The sequence below is a fragment of the Orcinus orca genome, chromosome 2 (assembly GCF_937001465.1).
Source record: "Orcinus orca chromosome 2, mOrcOrc1.1, whole genome shotgun sequence".
Taxonomy (NCBI): Eukaryota; Metazoa; Chordata; class Mammalia; order Artiodactyla; family Delphinidae; genus Orcinus; species Orcinus orca.
Window position 1 is genome coordinate 13,446,791 of NC_064560.1, and position 22,370 is coordinate 13,469,160.

The 22,370-nt window shown below is 37.9% G+C and overlaps 1 protein-coding gene across 2 annotated transcripts in view; it reads left to right on the forward strand.

The window, feature by feature from the left end:
• The first annotated feature begins 3,336 nt into the window (after positions 1-3,336).
• DNAJC1 (DnaJ heat shock protein family (Hsp40) member C1) overlaps positions 3,337-22,370 on the forward strand; it is a 210,500-nt gene continuing 191,466 nt past the window's right edge. The window contains exon 1 of one of the 2 annotated variants that reach the window (XM_033407847.2): positions 3,337-3,851. In XM_033407847.2, the coding sequence (XP_033263738.1) occupies positions 3,642-3,851 (210 nt within the window). In that variant the 5' untranslated portion in view covers positions 3,337-3,641. The remainder of the gene's footprint in view (positions 3,852-22,370) is intronic. The other variant, XM_004280941.4, reaches the window with a different exon arrangement.

Genomic DNA, 22,370 nt, shown 5'->3' on the forward strand with positions numbered 1-22,370 from the left:
TACAATGGTGTGTTAGTTTCTGCTTTATAACAAAGTGAATCAGCTATACGTATACATATATCCCCATATCTCCTCCCTCTTGCGTCTCCCTCCCACCCTCCCTATCTCACCCCTCTAGATCTGAGCTGATCTCCCTGTGCTACCACATGCATTTAAAGCTCTGTTCTCTTACCATTCTTTTTTCTCTCTGCTTCAGTTTGGGTATTTTTTCTTGACCTATCCTCAAATTCACTAATCCTCTCTTCTGCTGTGTCCAGTCTGCTGTTAAACTCATCCACTGAGTTCTTGATTTCAGATATTACATTTTTAAATTTGAGATTTTCCATTGATTCAATTCTCTGTTGAAATTCTGCATCTTCTAATCCATTTTGTCCACTTTTTCTTTTCTTTTATTTTATAAACTATTGCTCTACTTTACAATAGTTATTTTAAAGTTCTTGTCTGGACTCCAATAGCTGGCTTATCTGTGGGTCTTCTATTATCTATTTTTTTCTCTTGACTATTGGTAAAATTTTCCTGTTTTTCTCACATCTCATAATTTTTTTTATTATGTACCAGAGTTTTATATTAAAAACAATAGACAATAGGATTGATGTTATTTTCCCCTAGAGATGAAAATAGACAAATAGGGTGAGGATCAGGGATGGAGCTGGGTAGGGATTGGGTTGGAGTTTTAGTAAGGTTCATTCGACTTCTGGTTTCTCTGTTTCTTAGGTGTGATTCCTCTGGGCTTTTGATAGAGAGCCTGCAAGGTTTCTATCTCCTCAACCCAGCAGATTCACTTCTGCTTTTCAGAGTTTTAAACTTAAATCTTTATCCTCCTATTCATATAACTTCAGAAATATTGCAAATGTCTTGAGGGAGAAGACTGCCTGTGTATTTAAGCAGGCTCCTCTTTTTCGGTAGAGTTCATTTTGTATGCACTGGTAGAATGTGGGGAGATTTTACTCTTCCTATCCTTCAGTCTTTCGGCCTCCTGCATGACCCCAGAATTCAGCAAATATTCTGTGGGAAAGCTAGCTGTAAGTCTGGGCCTCCTCTCTACGTTTCCAATCCATTACACAACTCACAAGACTGTTAAACATTTCACTGGCTTCTCTCTTCCTGTGTACATTGCCTCTGCCCAGGCTAAGCGTCATCAGTCCATGCCCAGAATCATTAAATGTCACCAGATAAAGAAAACAGCTGTTCATTGTGAGCTCACTTAGTCCTGGCTTCAGCAAAAGAAGATTTACTCAACTGCATTGTCCTCTGGGGGATGAGACTGAACACGTGAAGATGCCAAATTAGAAGTCTAAATGTAAATAGCACTGTGGTCTTTGCAGAGACCTAGACCAGAACAAGCAAGGACATCACTTCAGAGTGGACTAGTGTTATTGGAACTGGTAGGAAGAAGCCTCCAGAGCAATACCTTATAGCAGTGAGAAGCAATAGCAGTGCTATATTGAATAGACTTCAGTTCTGCTTTTCAGCTTGACCTTGGGAAGAGAACTATTCCCTTTAGATGGAGGAAGTCCTTGGGGTTCTTGGACAACATAAGAATAGAGCTCAAGAGGGAAATACCAGATCACTAAAATATCAGTGGCAATATGGCACCAGTTTCAAATGTTATACTGCACTTAATTTAATGGTCAAATTAGGAGAAAAGATGAATATTGGGATATCATGTAAAAGTAGTTCTTAAGATTATTGCTCTCATTTTATTTTGATGTTTTAATCATTGAATAAACAGTAAGCTAACGTAGATGTGGTAAAAATGCCTCTCACTTTAAGAAAACTGATATATCAAAAAATCAAACTAAAAAACTGTAGGGGGAGGCATGGAGGTGGGGAGGTGTTCACAGGATTCCATTCAACTAATTGAATGCTAGCATGTGCTATGCATTGTGCTTGGAACTGGGAATACACAGAAAAGGTGATACCCTTTGCTATGGACTGAATGTTTGTGTCCTCCCCAAATTCATATTTTGAAGCCCTCATTCCCAATGTGATGGTGTTTGGAGGTGTAGCCTTTGGGAGATAATTAGGTTTAAATGAGTTCATGATGGTGGAGCCCACCTTGTGGGATTAGTGCCCTTGTAAGAGGAAATGCTAGATCTCTCTCCCCCTCCCCCACACTCCCACCATGTGAAGGTACAGCAAGAAAGCAGCCCTCTGCAACCTGGAAGAGGGCTCTCACCAGAACTCGACCATGCTGACCTTTCCCCGTTACAGATTTCCCAGCCTCCAGAATTGTGAGAAATAAATGTCTGTTGTTTAAGCCACCCAGTCTATGGTATTTTGTTACAGCAGCCCTTGCTGACTGAGACACCCCTGCTCTTGTATCTTTGAAAGTTAAGCCTCATGATGAATTTAAAATGGGATTAATTCAAGCATATATATTATTTTTAAGCAAGATATACTTGCATTCATTTAACTATTTTAAAAAAATATATATATTTTTAACTCTGCAGTAATGGAATGATTTCTTCAGTAAGATTTACTTCCTGGATCCAGTTATTGTTTTTCTAACCTTTGACAAACATAATATATTTTTACTATGAGAGCTTTATCATTATCCTGTTGAGCTTAATTCAGCTGTCTGGATCCAAGATGGGAAAAGCATGAGATCAAACTCTCAAAACTGGTCAAGCAAAAGCTAAGAAGAAAATATGGTTCACACAAGAGAAAGCAATAGCGGTGAGGAGGAGGATGGAGTAGGAGGTGAGACACTGGTGGGAAAGAGAGGAGGTTTTTAGCCTAAATGTCATTAAAAATAGACCTCAGTTGGGAAGGGAACACCAATTGGAAATCGGCTAAAGCAGATAAACTACACTTCCCCTAAGACTATGATTGAGTCACGCTTATTAATTTCTGCCAGGTTGCCTACTTTATGGTATTATGCCTATAAATCTTAATTCATTATTAGAAGTATGCTTTTTGTCTTGGTTCAAATTTCATTTCTTCTTCACCTCTCTCAAAAGGATACTTTAGACTACTCACTAGATTTGCCCCTTTCAAGTCCTAGGTTCAATTCCTCCTATATCTTTGGGGATGGAATAATGAAATGTGTGGAACAGAGGCCGTAATCAATAAATCAGTTTTCAAATATACTCTTAGTTTTCAATATTTGGGGGAGGGTAAGAAGGTAGCTGTTTCAGGGATATTTGGGATGTTCCAGGTGGATGCGCGATGTCTATAACCGTCCACGTCTCTTAATCTGTGTCAATACACGCACAGCTTCGCAGAGCGCGCCAGCGACTGAGAGGCATTTCGCGGAGGCCCAGCTCTGGGGCGCAGGTTTCTCTACTTCCGGCCCCGCCCCCTCTCCCGCGGTTGCTAGGAGACGTGATGTCACCGGAAGCAAGGCCTGGGATAGGCTAAGGCGAGGGGAAACCTCTCCCACCCGGTGCAACCTCGGCGCCCGGCGCTGGCTCGCCAGCTGTTTGTAGGCCTGGGTAAGGGGCGGGGGTCCGCGGAGGGTAGAACCGCCCGCGGCCCAGCCTGTGCCTCAGGCTAGGACCGGCCGCGGGGCGGGCGACTCCGGGGCGGCTGGCGGTGCTTCCGACTGACAAGCACTGTTCCCAACCCGCGCTGCCCGCCGCGTCCCTGGTCTCGGCCGACGGCGCTGCGCGGCGGGTGACCTCTCCGAGCCCCGCGCGATGACGGCGCCCTGCTCCCGGCTGGCCCGGCTTCCTCCGCGCCGCCGCCTCCGGCTCCGGCTCCGGCTCGTGCCGTTCCCGCCGCCGCTGCTGTTGCTGCTGCTGGCGGCCGCGGGGCCGGCGCGCGGCTGGGAGAGCGGAGACCTGGAGTTGTTTGACTTGGTGGAGGAGGTGCAGCTCAACTTCTACCAGTTCCTCGGGGTGCAGCAGGTAAGCGGGGCCGGCCGGCCGGCAGCCAGCCCGCCCGAGGGCTGCGCCTCCGGGGTAGAAAAGTGCGGGTACGGGCGGAAAGGAGGGGGTGGGGCGGACTCTGACCCAGTTTCCTCCGAGGGAGCCGGGCACGCGGGGCAAGACTTGGTCATACTGGGCTCGTCTGCCGTCCTCAGCCCAATCCACCAGGATCTCCTCGTAACCAGTCTCAGAGGGAATGACCCGCCTTCCCCAATTCCTCACCGCCCGGCTCCCCTTCTCGAGTTCCAGTCTCAGTGACAGCAGTCTCAGTGACAGCCTGGACGGTGCCACCAGCCTGGGGTGGCGATCCCTTCTCTTTCCTCTGCCATTCTGGGGGAGATCCTTGCACCCAGCTGTGCAGGAGGAAGAAGGAAGAGTGGTGTGGGTAGATCTTTTACCCTTTCCTTGCCTGCCCCGTGGATGTGGGAAGGAGTAGTCGTGTCTGCCTCCAAATTTTCACCTTCCCAATTATACTTATCTATATTTTAGCAGCCTCCTTTCCTCTGCCTTTCCGGGAAGATAGGAATACATTTTGGTTGGCCTCTGGGTTGCAGAAATTTTTCTTGCACTGTACTTTGGAATCTATGTAGCCTGTTGGATTAGGCGTTCGTATCATAGTTTAGAAATATGGAGGAACTTGAAGCCTCTACAGTGTTGGTCCTGGAAGTCATAGAAGGAGCCATCAAGTGTTCGGGGCAGTAGAGGCACTTGGGGAGCTCCAGGAAGAGAAGTCCAACCAGTAACGCAGGATCGTTGTCTTTTTCTTTTCCTTTCGTTTCGTTTTCTTTCCTTTTCTAGCTTGAGACTTTAACTTGTAATGTCCGTTTGTTGCTATTTACTTACACCCTGGGAATGGTGAATGAGGGTAGATATCCCGTCTCCGACGCCATTTTACTGGTTTAAGAATTATGGGGTTAAAGACTTAGAATTTCACACGATCTGATTGAGCCCTTCATAAAATGCTTTGAATAGTTATGGGGGGAAAAAAATGTTTACAAACAATTGTCATTCAAGGCACACTTCCCGTGACCAGATGTGAAGTGTACATTTCACTCCTACAGGTTATCATAAATTTGTGTGAACTGTTGAGCTTAACATTAAATGGAAATTCACTTTTCAATTAAATATATATAATTGAATATAAAATAGCAGTTGCCATGGCACCCTGATTTTAACGAATTTCAATTTTGTAAGTTATAAAGTAGTTTAAGAATTTCACACTTCAAATTCTTCTGTGCAAACGATTATGTGGCAATTGTCTTTAGTCATTGTCTTCACCTGGTGCCACTTCCTGCTTGTAGAGATAAAGTATACCTCATTTCAAAGTAAATGGTGTCTCAATATGTGTAAAAATCACTAGTGAAATATAAATCTGAAGACTTTTAAGAATGCTTTTAATATTGAGAATATTTGTTAGAATTTACCATAGTTGATTAAATTCTGTAGCTAGAGTCTTTTACATAACCTATCCAAAGATTTTGAAGATATTTTCCAGTTATTCAAGGAAAATTAAGCCCCTTTCAGAGAATACAGAAACTTAGTAGCAGTGGTTTAAACTTTAGATTATGTAATCTAGCTTGCATGTGAACTCTCATAGAATTTTCATTTATAAATTCATGCAATTAAATTTGCAGAGTTAATTAGGCAGTGTGAACAACCAGAGCATTTAACTATATGGGCAAAGATGGGAAAATAAAGAAGCATAGGTAATTGAGAAGATTCTGTGTGGAGGTAGCATTTTAATAGAAGGATCCAGAAAATTGTTTTCATGTGTGTTTCTCTACCCAGTTGTGTTAAATTGGAAAGAACGCAGAAGAAACTTTATTCTACCTAAGCAGAGAAACTGATTGGAACAAGTGCTTTACATTACATTGAATCTTAACTTTCTTAAGAGACTTTCAGGAGACCAGAAATTTGGTAGAGACAAATGCAGCCTGTCTTATGTCCTTAATGTGTAATTTTCAGGCTAAAGCCAATGAATCTCTTCTTGACTAGCCAGACATGAGGAACCAGAGCAAAGTAGGTAGGTTACTTAAGAGTGGTGACCTGGCTTTACACACTTAATCAGTTTTGTTGTCCATTCAACAGAGATTTGGTTCATACCTACTAAATATTAAACACTGGGAATTGGCTAGTATGTAACACAAAACCCCTAGACTCATTTTAGTAGGGGGAAATAGTAAACAACCAAACAAGTAAATATAAATGTCAGATGGTCAGAGAAGTCCTCAGAAAGAAGTAAGGGAGTGAGCCATGTTGATAAGTGCATTCAAGGAAGGCAAACGGTTAAGCGCAAAGGCCTTGGAGCTTACTTAGTATTTGAGGAATGGCAAGGCAGCCAGTGTGGCTGGAGCAGGGTGTATGGGGAGGACAGTAGTAGATAAGATCAGAGTCATGGGGGGCGGGGGAAGATCTTGTAGGGCTTCAACGTAAGTCATGAGGACTTTGGCTATTATAAGTAAGTTGGGGATCAAGGGGGGTTTTGAACAGAAGAGGTACATAATTTGACTTAAATTTCAAAATGATTATTGAGTTGGAGATCAATGATATGTATGTTATCAATTATTGGATAATTGTGGTGTACAATGTAGAATGGACCTGGGTGGTGCAAAGTGGTCAGATTCTGGATATAATTGGAACATAGAGCTGACAGCATTTTGCTGATTGTTTGAATGTGGGATGTGGAGGCGGGGAGTGGGGAAGAAAAGTTGAGGATAATTTGAAAGCTTTTTCTAAACCTCAGAAAGTGAATAAATACTTGTCTAATTGCACTTGCCAGTTACTGAGATGGAGAAGCCTGGAATAGAAGCAGGTATGGTTGGGGGAAAATCAGTAATTTGGTTTTGGTCATGCCAAATGTGAGGCGTCTAATAAACTTTCAAGTTGGTTATCTAAGCCTGGAGTTGTAAGGAGAGGGTTTGGGCTGTGCATAATAAATTAGGGAGTCCCTGGCACTCCGTAGGTAATTTGAAGCCACAAAACCAGGTAAGTTCACCAGGGGAGTGAATGTAAAAGAGAAAAGAGGGGTCTGGGAGCTGGACCATGGAAGGAACCAGCAAAGGAGAAGAGGAAGGAACAGCCAGCGAAGTAGCAGGCAAATCAGCAAAAGATGGTCTCTTTCAAGTCAGGTGAGGAAAGTATTTTAAAGAGGAGGAAGCAATCAGCTGGGCTAAATGCTGATGATAATTCAAGTAAGATGCGTTCTGAGCATTGACTGTTGAATTCAACAGTGTGGAGGTCATTGGCTACTTTAACAAGAGCTGTTTCAGTGGAGTGGTGAGATCAATAGATTGGTTACATTGGGTTCAGGAGAGAAGGAAGGGGGCGGAATTGGAGACAATTAATAGAAAAAAGCTTTTTTTTGAGATCTCCATACCCCAAACTAGACTCCAGGGATGATTAGTGACTTAATGTGGCATCCATTTTATTCCTTTTTCCACCAGGTCTAAAGTAGTTTGCTCAGTCACTCCCTAAACTCTATAATTGGAATAATCAATTAGATTATTAGACTTTTCGAACTTGAACTAGGCTTGAATTAGACTTTTAGAACTTGAACCAGGCCACTTACTGACTTATGACCTTGTCAAGTTATTACTTCATTTTTAGGACAAATGGTATTTTCTTTCTTTATTTACTTCATAGGAGACACTTAAATATTTATTAAATGAAAAAATATGAACATGGTAACTAAAACTAAACAATAATTCACCGAATGAGTAATTGCTTGACTGTTTTTATTCAATAGGTTATATTTATATTGGTCTTTTATTGCTCTCATCCAGCAAAGGAATCCCTCTCCTTGTATTCCCAAGTTTCAAATTGGTTCTAAAAGCTTTCAGAGGGATTCCAGAAGATTTTAGTGGACGTGTGTGTACCGGTGACATAGCAGAGGCTCACTCTATTTTTAGAATGGCTTTGATTGTTCACAGGGCATTCCAATTTGGATATTGCATCTTTTCAGAGAATACAAGATAGAAGATTAGAAGAATGTAGGAGAAAAGTAGTGTTATTGAAATACCTCTCATTAGTAACTTAAATTCTAGGTCCCCAAACAGTATTTATATTTATTCTAACAGCCCCTGCTCCTTGGATACCTGTATTTCTTGTGGGATCAATTTTTTTCATTGTCTTTTGGGTCCATGACTTTCTTTATACTTTGTACAGTGTTCTAGCCAACAATAAATACTTCATAGTCATTTAAAAATCTGTCAGTTGATATTGTAACAAGCTAAGTTAGCTTAAATTTTGCAGCATTTACTTTCTGATGAAATCAGAGTAATTTTCTTGGTGCCAGTCATTACAGATTCCTATTCATAGAGCTAGAAAATGTGCCTCTTTCTCTTAGAAAATTTTTAATAACTGCATCCTTACATTCAAATGAATGCTAAAACCTGGTTAAAAGAAGAAAACTATTGTTAAGTGACATGTGCTTATAAAATGTTGGATTTTAACTTTTTAATCAGAATTAATAAATCTTTTAAGCTCTTTCAGTCTGTATTTCAGATGCACAGAATGTACAGAGTAGCAGCCTGTATAAGGAAGGGACAGTTACGGCACACTCATCCTACATATACCCAAGGGGAAGGACTCCCTTAAAGAAACAACTGCTGATCTCTTGACTCATCTCTTACATCTTTCCATGGATGAGTTACCTTGTTGGAGGGTGATCACCTTTGGTCTGCTTTGCTTGATTGGGGAGAGCTAACTAACTAAAAAGCTAGAAGTAATGAGGCTCATTCTTAACAGACCAGTAAGGCAGTTGTTATCCTGGCCAGACTTTCTCTTGAGTGTACTGTCTCAAAGTCTAGGCTGGATCATCAAAAACTCTAGAAACAATAAATGCTGGAGAGGGTGTGGAGAAAAGGGAACACTCTTGCACTGCTGGTGGGAGTGTGAATTGGTACAGCCACTGTGGAGAACAGTGTGGAGGTTCCTTAAAAAACTACAGATAGAACTACCATATGACCCAGCAATCCCACTACTGGGCATATACCCTGAGAAAACCATAATTCAAGAAGAGTCATGTACCAAAATGTTCATTGCAGCTCTATTTAGAATAGCCCAGAGATGGAAACAACCTAAGTGTCCATCATCGGATGAATGGATAAAGAAGATGTGGCACATATATACAATGGAATATTACTCAGCCATAAAAAGAAACAATTGAGCTATTTGTAATGAGGTGGATAGACCTAGAGTCTGTCATACAGAGTGAAGTAAGTCAGAAAGAGAAAGACAAATACCGTATGCTAACACATATTTATGGAATTTAAGAAAAAAGAAAAATGTCATGAAGAACCTAGGGGTAAGACAGGAATAAAGACACAGACCTACTGGAGAACAGACTTGAGGATATGGGGAGGGGGAAGGGTGAGCTGTGACAGAGCGAGAGGGAGTCATGGACATATATACACTACCAAACGTAAGGTAGATAGCTAGTGGGAAGCAGCCACATGGCACAGGGATATCGGCTCGATGCTTTGTGACCGCCTGGAGGGGTGGGATAGGGAGGGTGGGAGGGAGGGAGATGCAAGAGGGAAGAGATATGGGAACATATGTATATGTATAACTGATTCACTTTGTTATAAAGCAGAAACTAACACACCATTGTAAAGCAATTATACTCTAATAAAGATGTAAAAAAAAAAAAAAGTCTAGGCTGGGGCTGGGAGGGCCAGAATTTCTAGCAAGCCCACTTGGCTCCTGTACGTAATCTCAATTCTCCAGTAGCTTTTCAGCAATAAAGGTGCTATTTGTTCTCTATTTGCCTGACTTCTGTGTTCAGTTTTTTTGGGTGGGAAAAGCAGAAAGTCATTAATGGGGCCTTCTCAAACCCCGGCATAGGGGTTTGAGAAATAAAGAGGAAGATCTCTTTCATAAGTGACTGGTGAATCTGTACTGTGAGTATCAGTTCTCTCCAGTGATTCTTGTAGATTCCACTGAGTTTGTGGTGTTAGTTGAATATAGTGCAGTCTTTCTCTAGTGAGTGTATTCCCTTGTAAATCTATGTCATGTAATAATCACTCCCCCATTTTCATTGTAAAATCCGAAATTATTTGTTGATTTGGAGAGAGGGAGATGTACAAAATCTGGAATGGTAGATAACCTTCCAGCCATTTATATTTCTGATGTAAAGCATATCATGTATAGAGTTAGAGCCGAATAAATACTTGTTTAGTTGTATACATATTTGCATCAGCTTGGATTATTGTAAAATTGATTTACTTTTCTTATGTGTACTCTGTTTAGTGGAGGTTGCCTGGACATATTTTACAGGAAAAAGCAAGTTTATTGGGAAACTTGCCACATAATCTAGAGCTGATGGAACAGAAATCCTCTTCTAGTTGTAAGTTTCTGTTTTCTTTTTATACTATTTTTTTTACACTAATTATGAGAACAATCCTAGAATAGTTTGTCTTTTATTATTCATAGATACACCCTAAGCTGAACTGGGAAATGGAATTGTCCTTTGTTATTACAATTATTCTTAGAGATACATTCTAAAATCTTTTTAATAAAAGTCACCATTTTACCCAGTGATTGGTGTAATGTGGTGAATTTCAACATCATATGTTTTATTCAGTGTTGGGAATGATACACAGGGTAGGATGGAGGTGAGGGTAGGTACTTGGCTTGATGATTGCTGAGAGAAGAACCTCCGTGGCAGTTATAAGTAACACCAGTTGATAAAATGCTTGGTATCTATATTAAACATGTTCTGACTTATTCCAAGACTATATGGTCTTGGGAATCTTTTTCTAAGTCAGGCATTATTGGGTCTATTTGGACAGTAATGACGTCAATTAATTTTACCCAGAATTAAAAACAAATCCAAAGTCTTTTTTTTTTTTTGCGGTAGGCGGGCCTCTCACCGTTGTGGCCTCTCCCGTTGCGGAGCACAGGCTCCGGACGCACAGGCTCAGCAGCCATGGCTCACGGGCCCAGCCGCTCCACGGCATATGGGATCTTCCCGGACCAGGGCACGAACCCGTGTTCCCTGCATCGGCAGGCAGACTCTCAACCACTGCACCACCAGGGAAGCCCTCAAAGCCTTTCTTGTATAGAAGTGTGCAGAGATGGAAGGAAAGGAGTGGCAGTGAAAAGAGAGACTTCTGATTGGGTGAAGCAGGACCCTAGACCAATTGATAATGAAGCTATGGTCATATGTATTTTCAAAAACCTTTCTTTATTTTCATCAAAACACCTACTTTTGAAAGGTGGGTCCTATACTAATGAATGTAAAAATATGATTATGTTTTACGTAACATCATGGTATTCCATTTGAAGAGCTAAATTTTTTTTTTTACTTATATTTACTGAAATTTTTGTCTAAGAGTGTTATTAGCACTTAATTAGAAACTTAATCTAGGATTTGTGTCTCATTCTCATCCTCCTTAATGCTACATTAAGTAAGGTTAGGACTCATGCACTTACTCAGAAAGTGTTTCTGATTACCATCATCCAGCAACTGGAATCTCACGTGTAATCAGGCATGTTGCAAAAGCAAGGCATGCCGCTGTCTACATTACTGGTTAGAATATGTGCATAAAACAGTATGCTTCATTATTAGACAAAATGCCCATTTTAGTGCCAGTGAAGCAGTGGACATAAAGCTATGTGCAGCTACATGGTCAGCTAATAGAATTTGAATTAAATATTAAAGATAAGAGTTTAAGATCAAGAATTAAATAAAAAGACACATGTCATGGTATAAGCAGCAGTATTTGTTTTTTACATCTTTATTGGAGTATAATTGCTTTACAATGGTATGCTAGTTTCTGCTTTATAACAAAGTGAATCAGTTATACATATACATACGTTCCCATCTCTCTTCCCTCTTGTGTCTCCCTCCGTGCCACCCTCCCTATCCCACCCCTCTAGGTGGTCACAAAGCACCGAGCTGATCTCCCTGTGCTATGCGGCTGCTTCACACTAGCTATCTACTTTACGTTTGGTAGTGTATTAAGCAGCAGTATTAAAATGGAAAAAAAGCAGTATTAAAATGCCACTGAGTGCAAACACTAGAATTCTAAAAGGAAGTAATTAATTAAACAAATTCTGGAATACATACAACTCCTGATTATAGACGGTACAAGAATTTTTAAAAGCTACATGAGACCCCACTGTGACATGTGTAGTAAGCAGTAGTCAAAATGAGTTAAGACCAGAAAAATTGTTGTTGTCATTTATTGGGAAGGTCTGAACAGACCATAGAGAAATCCTAGGGTCCATATATGTGCCTGCTAAGGAAAGCAGAGGCTTCATATTTCTAGCCAATACTTAAGGACTTTATACCATTAAAATGGATCAGGTTAAGGAAACTATCTCATGGCCAAATACCAAGAAGCCTCTGACATTTTTGGAATTAAAAAAAAAAAAAGCAAATCTTATTAGCAGTTATTTTCAATTACCACACTTTTAGTTAACATATAAAAGATTAGTATTTAGGTTCTTCTCTGACTTTAAGTAGTGTTTTGTATTAATATTGGTGATTAAATTTGATTTAAGGAAGTTAATATATGTATGTATAATGTAGGGTGACTGGAACTTGTTGTTCCTTGTACTTAAGTATATCATATAAAGTTCAAATGATTGCCATGCTATGCAGTTCTATAGTAGTTATACAGAATTAGTGTGACTTTTTGTATCACAGATTTGCAAGTATATGTTTAACTTAGAGTAAATTAGATCTTGAAATTAGTTTTGTGGAAAGCTTTGCAGGTTTTCAACAATGCTGCCACCTCTCAAAACATTGTTGAAACCTCTTGTTTTGCGTTGCTTTAAAAGCCTGCAACATATTTGGCCGATTTATTCATTAATAGTAAACTTTTAAGTTGGATTTGATTTTTGCCTATAGCTTATAGTCATTTGGAGCTAAATTTGATGACTAAATTGGGTTAGCAAACTTGGGTAAGTACGCTTTGGATTGATAAAGAGATCTGAAAATAAATTTCAAGTAAGGCTCATAAACTGCTTTGAGGACTGTTGTCAAAGAAGAATTCCAGGGAAGTTTGGAAGGGTATCAACATGAAGTAAATCTGTAACCTTACAAAGCAACAGAATGTATTCCAGTAAATGGCTTTTGGAGTACTTATTACTTTGCGGGTAGCAAATTTTTTAAAGAATTTTTACCTATCAGAGAAAAATATGTAAATAAAAATCATCGTTAATTTTAGAGAGGCGGGAAAATACTGAGCTAGAAGTAAATATTTTAATTATTTGCCTGCTTTTAAAATTAAGAAGGATCATAAAAGTATTTATAATATTTCTCTAATAATGCTAGTTAAAACAGAGTGGTGGAGGAACCAATATAAACGTTAGGGATAGAGACAGTAGCTGAGAATACCACTGAAGGAGAAAGTAGGAAATACACAGAAAGAGGGACATGTACACAGAAAAAAAAATACATCAATACAAATACTGTAATGGAGTAGTATCTCCATCTTGTGGCCTTCTTTGTATATTGTTGTTAAAAATGTTGAGGGGTTGTATTTTCACAACTGTAGGCATAAGTAAGAATAAAATATAAGTCAGATGAAAATAAAATATGGTTCAGAGATTTTTTTGCAATGACCTTTGAGCCTGAGCTTCCCAGTTGGTGTGCAGTAAGTCAGTGTGTTGGGGCGGTGCTGCCCTCCCTGGAAAGGGCTTAACTCCAGTGTGTCTTACAAATGTAATTTTCTGTGAAATGCCACGGTATGGAAAAAGTTGGAAGAGCACTGTGAAGGCATGCAGTTATAATGTTTTTCTTCCAGGGAAAATATTATAAGCCTGTGTATATATGTGTATACATATAAAAATAAAATTGTCCTATGTAATTACTCCTATCAAAATCTTTGCTATACTAAAGATCTTCATTTAGCTCTCATAGAACCAAGAGCATTAGTTAACATATTGGTGAGTGAATCTGGATATAAAAGGAATCAAGGAATCTGATGAATTAGTGTCCTTCAGTTACTACTTGATTACTTATTCTGGATGGTGGAGTGACCCTTAAGTAACTATGGGTACTGCATACCCATAGTTTGCAGTAACTCAGAGGAATACTTTAATGGTTTGTAACAATCTGTGTGAAGAGGATACAAATGTCTTTGGAATGTATAAGTATACCAATTCTGAGTAGCCTATAGTAATACTTTGTGACAGTAGGAGATCAGGATTTGTAAGTAAAATACCACCTTACTGACATATATTTCAGATTTTTGACAGATGACTTTCTTTTTAAAGCCATTGATCCCTTAGAGCAGCACTGTGTAATAGATACATAATACAAGCCACATACGTAATTAAAAATTTTTTTAAAGCCACATTTTAAAAAGTAAAAAGGAAACAGGTAAAATTAATTTAAAAATATATTTTATTTAATCCCATGTATCAAAAATATTATTTCAACGTGTAATCACATTTTTTAAAGTTATTGTGACGTTTCACATTTTAGCTTTTTTACTAAGTCATCAAAATCTGGTATATATTTTTAATTTATACTTCTTAGCACACTTCAATTTGAATACTCAATTTTGATTGAAAATACTTAATCTGTGTTGAGATTTCATAGAATGTGCAGCTAACAAGTAGATTCATGTAATCAAATTCTTCCAAGCTAACAAGCAGAGTCATGTATTCAGGTTCTTCCAAACATACTTAAAAAGCTTTCCAGTAACTGAATCAAGTATCATTAAAAAAATTTAAATATAAATGACTCAAATTAAATAAAAAATTTGATTTCTGTGTTGCACTAACACATGTCAAGTGCTCAGATATGGCTAATGGCTACCACATTGGATAGCACAACCTTAGAGAATGAACATTTCTGTGTTGTATAGATATATCTAAATATTTTTGGATAAAATCACTGATTGCTGTTTCCATTTTGTCAGGGACATTGTTTGTAGGTTTTGTTTTTGTGTCTTAACTCATTGTGGTTTTTACTGTTTTGCTTTTTTTTAGGATTGTTCCAGTTATGCTATATATCATCTTCCTAGTTAGTTTTCTGTCCGTTTTGTCCATTCTTTTCTTTGGCCTGTAAAGGCTGTTAGTATAGTACATGCTGCTCTTCTAGGGACGATGGGTTCTGAACGTCTGTCTGCTGAGGGTGTTTTCAGTAATCAGCTTAATCCAATTTGGTCGTTTACTTTTGCTGACTAGCCTGTTATATTTTATAATTCTTAAAGTGTTATTAAGTTAATATATTAGGTCTTTAATGATGCTTTGACCAAGAAATCACCAGTGTTCCTACTTTGTAATTTTAACTTTGAGGTTGCCTGTTCTCCCTAGTTATTCTGAAACTCATCCATCAAATATATTATTAGTTATGAAATATTCACTATATTCTCTACTGTCATCTATTTTGATTATTATAACATCTTTAATTAAGTAATTTTAAAAAGGGATTTCCAGGTGCAGTTCTATTTGTGTGCGAGTCTTTTGGCTCATTATAATATCAATTAGGGATTCCAGAGTCATCCTTTTCCACTAGCCACCTTTGCCATCTCCACACAGCTCCTAAAAGTACTGCTTTATTTTGGACTGATTAATTGCTGATCTTTTTGCTTTTGTCTTCTGTAATTTCATAAGTTAAGGAAAAGAAGTAAATCTTAATATTGATCGTTCTTATACCTGGCTATTATTGTTTTAAATAGTCCCGTTATAGGAAAGAATTGCAGTGGGGTCAGAGATGTTAAAACTCTATGCTAAGGGAAAAAAAAACAACGAAAATTGGAGAATGGATATAGAATCCTGAAGTTAGAAGAGACCTCACCAATATCTAACTTGTTTCTTCATGTAGGAGTCTCTTCTGTAGCTCTCCCCGAAGATGGTCATCCAGTCTGTCTGCTTTATGTCTAACGATGGGGGATTATGAAACAACCTGTTAAGTTTTTGATAAAGTACTCAATGGGAATTTTATTCTTATGTAAAGCCCAAAATCATAATTCTTATACTTACTTTCAACTTTATTTGCAGTCTTCTTTTGGAGTACCTCTGAGTATATATTCCCTCTAAATTATTTTTCTGAAATGCCTTAAAATAAAATGCACAAGAGAAATAATTACTTGTTGATTCTCTCCACAACAGTAGAGTTATTTAAAAACAAACCACAGTTCTTTGTATAGCAGTTATACCTCAATAAAGTTGTTTAAAAAAAAAATACAGGCAAGCTGAGAAGCCTACTTGGTTTCATGGTCTTTAGATATGTATTAAGTCCACCCTAGAGAAGACCCAAGCATGATTTGAAGTTACTATAAATAATTCCCTGGGCTCATCAAAGTCAGCAACAGGAAATTTCTGAACGTTGAAAGCATAAGATGATTTGGGGTATGTTGGCTTTGATAATATGGACCACAGGGTTGATTTAATTAAAACTGTACCCCAGAGTTGTTACAGACTCTTAAAGCAAGACCTGTGTGTACAGTTGTGCAGGTTGTGTGTCTGCTTCAAAACTATCGTGATACAAAGATGTTTTAGACTGAGGTTTTTATGAAGAATTGCACATAGGTAATTAAACTGTGAAGGAGATAATTTCTCTTTCATAATTAAAATGTTATGTTTCTGTAGGTAGAATTTTAGTTTTCAGGTCCATCTTGAGTGGCTGTTTCTCTCTCCTTTTTATTCACCCGTCCTCGCTTTATAATGGCTTTCACTCCTTTCCCCGAGACACCTAGACAAGCAGTCGGTCTGATATAGGCAGCTTAGGGCTCCCTCCTGAGGTTATATTGAGGCCATTGCAGATCCAGATACCAAGCCTGCAGATTGTTTGGCCTGGTTTCAGCTGTTGGGCTGAAACTATGGCCTCTTAGCATCTCAGATACATAATATTTTATAAGCTTGTAGCCTCAGGCAGCGGACTTCTCACTTTTTTTCGCAGGCGGTGGAGTCCCACTGCAACCCTTGGTTTCCAGCATGAGTTTCCATCAGAGTCTGGCTCTGATCCCAGGCCTTTTGTAGAGTACTTTCAGTCCTCATTACTCTGTGGGAGTCAGACTTCTTATTTCTCCTGCCTACTACAGGTGTAGAGTCCAGGCTTTTAGCTTAAGCTCTGTTGGTGGCTACACGTTTCCTTTAGTTTTTGTCTACAGAGATACTTAACTGGTTTTGGCCGTGGCTATATGTTTATGATTTTCTCTCTTTAAATTTTATCATTGGTACATATTTGGAGTAGGGTTTAGGAGGAGCAGTGCTACTTTGACTCCAGAGTATTTTTTAAAGCTGCACTTTTTAAATTATTATTTTTAATGCCATTTTTCTATTATCTAAGAACCTTTTTACTACTTAACATCCAGAAATATAGTCAGGCCTATTACTCACAGCAATATAAGAGGCTGTTACTTAGGCATTGAAAGGAACAGTAAACCGTCAGTCCCTGTCGCTATCAGTCCACTATTCCTAGACTTGATCCAAGTCTGGGTGCTAAAACAGGCAAGTAACATTTCTAAAATAATCAGATCCCACAGGTTTTGAATATTGTAATAAGTAGATCCATTAGCTCAGAGTGATATATGTGGCCCTGTTATTGGAGGTGTACAGAGGAGAGTCCTGAACTCTGTCTTGAATCTAGTTAGAAAACCATGCCAGGTGGAGAAATAGTTACTGAAACTCAGGTACATGTCAGAAAAACCATTGCTGGAGGAACTGAATGGTCCTGAAATTAAGATATATGCAGATAATTTCATGTTGATGTTTTGTAAATATATACCAATCACAAACCTCTTAAAAAGACTTTTAAGAGAAAAAGTCTTACATATAGTCTTCAAAATTCTCTTACATATAGTTTCTTACATATAGTCTTCTCTTACATATAGTTCTCTTACATATAGTCTTCAAAAGTCACAAAACAAAAAATAAGACAGTGAGGGTTAACCTCACTGAAAAACATTTTCAATAGTCAACTTGATGGACAATACTAAAATCATAGAGTTTCAGTGGATATTAGCTTCATGGAATTGAGTGATCTTTAATCAAAGCTTCAAGCAGTTTGTAGAGTGCACATTTGGAATGTACTTTAAATTATTTTAAGGAAAGAAGTATACAATTCAGACTTACAAGAAAAGATAAAGGGTCTTTTCATATTAGGTCCATAGGATTTAAATATAATCGGTTTACATACAATTTGAAGGACATGTTTATCTTATTATTGTATACCTTTAATATTGAGTTGTTAATCGAAGGGAAATCTTTAAAGATACTACCATGGATGAAAACCATGGTATAATGATCTTCTTAAAAGACATTTCACTTACAGACTGTCATTGTTGCTTTTCTTTAACATGGATAACAATACTCTGTTTCTGCAGCAGTTCTCTGCAATAGTGTTTCTAACCTTTGTTTTTGTGACAAAATAGAATATGCACAGCTATGTAGGTTATGTTATGAAATTCTGATAAAGCCTGTTTTTCATATTTATTAATTCATTTGTTCTTTCTACAGCACACTAATAATAGTAGAGAATGGAAACAATCAGATTCTAATAGTAGGAGAATATTTGAGTGAACTATGATATGTTCTTGGTGTGATATGTAATCATTAATAACAATATAAGTGAAAAGTACATAGCAACATGGAAAAATATGTATAAGTGGAAAAAGCTAAATAGCAAGTTTTATTCACATTTGATTATAATTTTGTAGGAATCATATATATGCACAAGGGTGAGACAGTAACATGGGCTAATGAGAACAGTTTAAATTGTGGGATTGGTAGAATCATTTTATTTAGGGGTGGATATTTCATTTAGAGTCCTGATAACATTACTAATATATGCCCATGTAAATTCTATTACTTTGGAAAAAAGAATGTTATATAATTAAACCACAATTGGATAAACTAAATTAGCAACATATCTCATATTTATGAGATAAAGTATATGGGTATTTTAAAGTTGCTTTTAACCTATAAGCTATTTAAAATTATGAGTGGGAAATTAAGTAAATCAAATAATTTTAGACTAAAAATCCCATGTATTTATTTTGTTATTTAAAAATATTACCAAATAATTTCTAATAATTATTTCAGTGAATCAAACTGTTTCATCATAAGTCTAATCTTCCAGAAAAGACTATAAAATTCTGTTGTTGAGCTTACAACACATAACGATTACTATATATGAAAATGATAGCACAAAGAAAGGGGCAAGAGATGGAGCTGTAATGGAGCAATGTTTTTATATTTTTCCAGAATAAAGTTAGTATTTATCTGAAATAAATCTTTTTTTTTTTTTTAATTTATTTGGCTGTGTCAGGTCCTAGTTGCAGCATGCGGATCTTCATTGCAGTGCACAGGCTCTTCATTGCGGCACGCGGGCTTCTCTCTAGTTGTGGCGCGTGGGCTCAGTAGTTGTGGCGGATGGGCTTAGTTGCCCCGTGGCATGTGGGATCTTAATTCCCCAACCAGGGATTGAACCCACGTCCCCTGCATTGGCAGGCGGATTCTTAACCATTGGACCACCAGGGAAGTCCCTGAAATAGATCTTGGTAAGATACATATTGTAATCCTTAGAGCAACCACCAAGAACATAACTAAAAAACTTATATAGTAAAAATTCTAACAAACGAGGTAACATAGATCACTAGGACATATCTATGTAACTAAAAAGAAGGCAGTAAAGGAGGAGAGGGGGAAAAAGACATGAGGTATATAGAAAACATAGCACAATGGCATATGGTAAATGATATGGTAAATCTGACCATATCAGTAACTAAATTAAATATGACCGGATTAAACATTCCAATAAAAAGGCAGAGAATGTTAGGCTGGATTTAAAAAAAAAAAAAAAGATAAAAGATTCAATGATATGCTTTCTACAAGAGACATACTTTAGATTCAAAGACACAAATAGGTTGAATGTAAAAGGATGGAAAAAGCTCCCAATTTTTGGAACTTAACACATTTCTAAATAACCCATCAGTCAAAGAAGAAAATCATCAGGGAAATTAGGAAATGTTTTGAACTGAATGAAAATGAAAACAGAACGTATCACCATTTATGTGATGCAATTAAAGTAGTACTTAGGTGGAATTTATAGCTTCAAATACCTATAATAGCAAAGAAGACAGATTTTATTTTATTTTATTTTTTATTGTTTATTTATTTTGGCTGCATCGGGTCTTTGTTGCTGCGCACGGGCTTTCTCTAGTTGCGGTGAGTGGGGGATACTCTTTGTTGCGGTGCGTGGGATTCTCATTGCAGTAGCGTCTTTTGTTGTGGAGCGTGGACTGTAGGCACGTGGGCTTCAGCAGTTGTGGTATGTGGGCTCAGTAGTTGTGGCTCACGGGCTTAGTTGCTGCGCAGCATGTGGGATCTTCCCGGACCAGGGCTCAAACCCGTGTCCCCTGCATTGGCAGGCAGATTGTTAACCACTGTGCCACCAGGGAAGTCACACAAAGAAGACATTTAAAATCAATAACCTTACACTTTTGCCTTACAACACTACGAGGGGAAAAAGTGCAAACTAAACACAAAGCAAGAAAAAGGAAGGAACAGTAAAGATAAGAGCAGAAACCAATGAAATATAAAACAGTTAATAGAAAAATCAGTGAAACCAAAATTTGCCCTTTGAAAAGAGCAACAAAATTGATAAACTGTTAGCTATACTGATCAAGAAAAAAAAAGAAAGAAGACATAAACACCAACCTCAGGAATGAAAGAGGTTGTATCACTGCCAACTCTACAGAAATTAAAAGGATTATAAGAGAGCACTATGAAGAACTTTGCCTGCAAATGCGACAGCTTAGATGAAATGAACAAAGTCCACTGACCAAAACTACTCTCAATAAAAAATCTGAATAGAATTATAACCAGTAAGTAAATTGAATTAGTATTTTAAAGTCTTCCCACAAAGAAAAGCCAGATGGCTTCATTGGTGAATTCTATCAAATATTTAAAGAAGAAATAATCACAAATTTTCAAAAACTTACAGAATATAGAAGAGGAGGGGAGGGAATATTTCCTAACTCATTCTGTGAGATAAGTATTACCCTGATAACTAAAGCCAGACAAAGATGTCACAAGAAAAGAAAACTACAGACCAATAAACCCTCATGAATAGAGATGTAAAATTTCCAGCAAAAATGCTAGCCAGCTGTATCCAGCAACATATAAAATGGATTAAACTTAATGATCAAATGGGATTTATCCCAGGAATGCAAGGTTGTTTTAACATCTGAAAATCAATTAATATAATACACTGTATTAATAGAATCAAAGACAAAAACTGCATGATTATCTCAGACACAGAAAAAAAAATTAAAAGAATCTAATACCTATTCATAATAAAAACTCTCAGCAAACCAGGAATAGAAGGTAATTTCATCAGCCTAATAAAGAGAATCTAAAAAGCTATCCGTGTAGACATTTCCCCCAAGAAGATATACAAATGGCTAGTAAGTGCATGAAAAAGTACTCAATGGTATTTGTCATTAAAGAAATGCAAATTAAAGCCATAAGGAGATAAAACATTACACCCACTAGGATGCCTATAATCAAAATAGTGGACAGGAAAAATCATTGGTGAGGATAAACTGGTAGTAATGTAAAATGGTACAGCAACTTTGGAAGACAGTGTGGCAGTGTTTTTGTTTTGTTTTTAAAGTTCAAGTAAACTTAGGATATGCCCCAGCAGTTCCTCCTAGATGTCTATAGTGTCTTAAGACAAAAGTGAAAGTATATGTCCATACAGATTTGTAGATGAATGTTCATAGGGCATTATTCATAAGAGCCAAAATTGGAAACAATCCAAGTGCCCAGCAGCCTACAAATGGATAAACAAAATGTGATATATCCATGTAATGGAATACTATTTAATATTTAGTACAAAAAGGAAGAACTTCTGATACAAACTACAACATGGATGAACCTTAAGAACATTATGCTAAGTAAAAGAAGTCTGACTCAAAAAGACTCCATGTTACATGATATCATTTATATGAAATGTCCAGAAAAGGTAAGTATGTAGTGACAGCAAGTAAGAGTAGTAGTTGTCATAGTCTGGGAATGAGGGTTGACTGAAAATGGCATGAGGGATCTTTTTTAGGGTGATAGAAATGTTCTAAGACAGGATTTTAGTGATGATTGCATATCTTTGTAAATTTATTAAAATCACTGAATTGTGTACTCACAGTGTGTGAATTTCGTGATATGTAAATTATACCTCAACAAAACCGTTAGAAAAAAGATATGTTATTTTATGGGAAACGTGAGGGTTCTTTGAATTGAGAGTCTTGTTTGACAGATTACTCTGTAAGGAACCTAAATTGTGACTTCCGACATGTCTGAGCATTTAAAAGTTCTTATGATTTGTCCTCTTCCGTACAGATGCACACACACATACACATACCTATGTTAACTGAATATACAGACTTGTTTCTACCATTGCATCTTTGCTGTCAGGGACTTCCCTGGTGGCACAGTGGTTAAGAATCCGCCTGCCAATTCAGGGGGCATGGGTTGGAGCCCTGGTCTGGGAAGATCCCACATGCTGCGGAGCAGCTAAGTCAGTGAGCCACAACT